This window comes from Sycon ciliatum, chromosome 2, assembly GCF_964019385.1.
Source record: "Sycon ciliatum chromosome 2, ocSycCili1.1, whole genome shotgun sequence".
NCBI classification, from domain to species: domain Eukaryota; kingdom Metazoa; phylum Porifera; class Calcarea; order Leucosolenida; family Sycettidae; genus Sycon; species Sycon ciliatum.
Genome location: NC_088644.1, coordinates 40,038,027 through 40,039,492, shown reverse-complemented (window position 1 = coordinate 40,039,492; position 1,466 = coordinate 40,038,027). Strand labels below are relative to the sequence as shown.

The window sequence follows — 1,466 nt, the reverse complement described above, 5'->3', positions numbered from 1 at the left end:
GTCCGTTGCAATGTTATTAGCCGGCAAAGTATCAACACTTATGACTGCCGCTCCACTGCTACCGACTGCCTCTGGGCTCCGTTGTCTTCGTGTTAACGTGCCCTGGTTAGTCGGGGCTACAGAGGGCGTGAACTGTTCCATTCCAAAGTCATCCATGCTCAGTGGTCCTCCTCCTGAAGCAGGCGAAGTAGATGTCTGAAGCGATGCACCTGGCTGGAAATCTGCCATTCCAAACATATCGGTGGTGTTGGCTGGCGTGGCCATACTGCTGCCAGTGCTCTGTGCTGTCTGCTGCTGTAACTGTTGCCGCCTTTTGTTGGCATTCCTCTGCAATGTCGAAATGTGGATCTGCAGTTGTTCCTCCTGCTTGCGTAGCTGCTCTTGTTTGAAGCTGAGTATCTCCTGCTCTCTGAGCAGATCGGCTTGCTGCTGATCCAATTGTTGTTGAGCAAGTGTGTCCTGGTTTTGTCGTGGTGGACTGGTCGCTGGTGCTGCAGCTACCGAAACAGGGCGATGCGTGCTGACCGATCCGTCCGTCGTCACGTTGAATGGGAGATGACCGAACTGGTCCGGAACCGCAGCAGTTTGATATCTTTGCTGAGCGGTCGATGACGGTGCCGCTACCGCCGAAGATCCTGCACGAAATTCGTTGTCTCTCGCTCCAGCCGCCTGTAACAGCGCCTGCCGGGACGGAGCTTGACCAGCATGAAATGTTTCCCTGCGTTGAGGCTGACCAGGAGGCGGCTGCCGAGTGTTGGTGGTCGATTGTACTGGGATTGTTGCGACTGTTGCTACTGCTGCTCCGGGACCAAAACCATTTAGTGGCTGAATACCATGTCCCACAGCTGCGCTAAACGACGACGTCCTGCGCCGATCCGCAGCTGCTTGCTGCTCGTCGTCCTCTTGCCAAGGAGCCATGCCGAACGCATCGGTGCTGTTCACTGCAACAGGTGTGTCCGCTGGAGACTCGAAAGTATCGTGCGACGCGAACGGGTTCGTACTGCTGCGGCGCCATTGCTGGTTTGGTGGCAGCGGTGCTTTCTGCTGCTGCTGCTGCTGCTGCTGCAGGTGATTTCCAGCCGCACTCATTTCAGCCCTTCTTCGCGTTCCCGCACAGCCGGGACTGTTTTGCTATCACGATTGAGAAATTAATCATTCAAATAACAGGGGCTCTTCGCGACACCTGAGGACACACTTCCTGCCTGTTTGCGCATGCAAGATTAGTCAACTCACAGCTGATCTCGGCGGCGTATCCTGGAATAGCTACACGAAGAAGGAATATTTACACAAATTACAGGGGCCACACCGCAGTCATCTTGTCGGTCGCGCATTTTTCTGATCTGTCCTTTTGCTGCTGTTGTCTGGATCGTGTAAGGTGTTTAGTTGCAGTAGATCTGCCGAGTCTTTTTTAGTGTTTTCAAATCCACGTGTCAACGGCATTGTCTGGCACAGACCACGTTGCTCGC

General features: G+C 54.3%; 1 protein-coding gene across 1 annotated transcript in view; it reads right to left on the bottom strand.

Annotated features, from left to right (window-relative positions):
- LOC135810077 (stonin-1-like) overlaps positions 1–1,466 on the bottom strand; it is a gene marked incomplete in the record, with an annotated part of 28,797 nt that extends 27,331 nt beyond the window's left edge. The window contains 1 exon segment of the mRNA XM_065323545.1: positions 1–1,466. This exon segment is cut by the window's left edge and continues 103 nt beyond it. Within this exon segment, the coding sequence (XP_065179617.1) occupies positions 1–1,089 (1,089 nt within the window).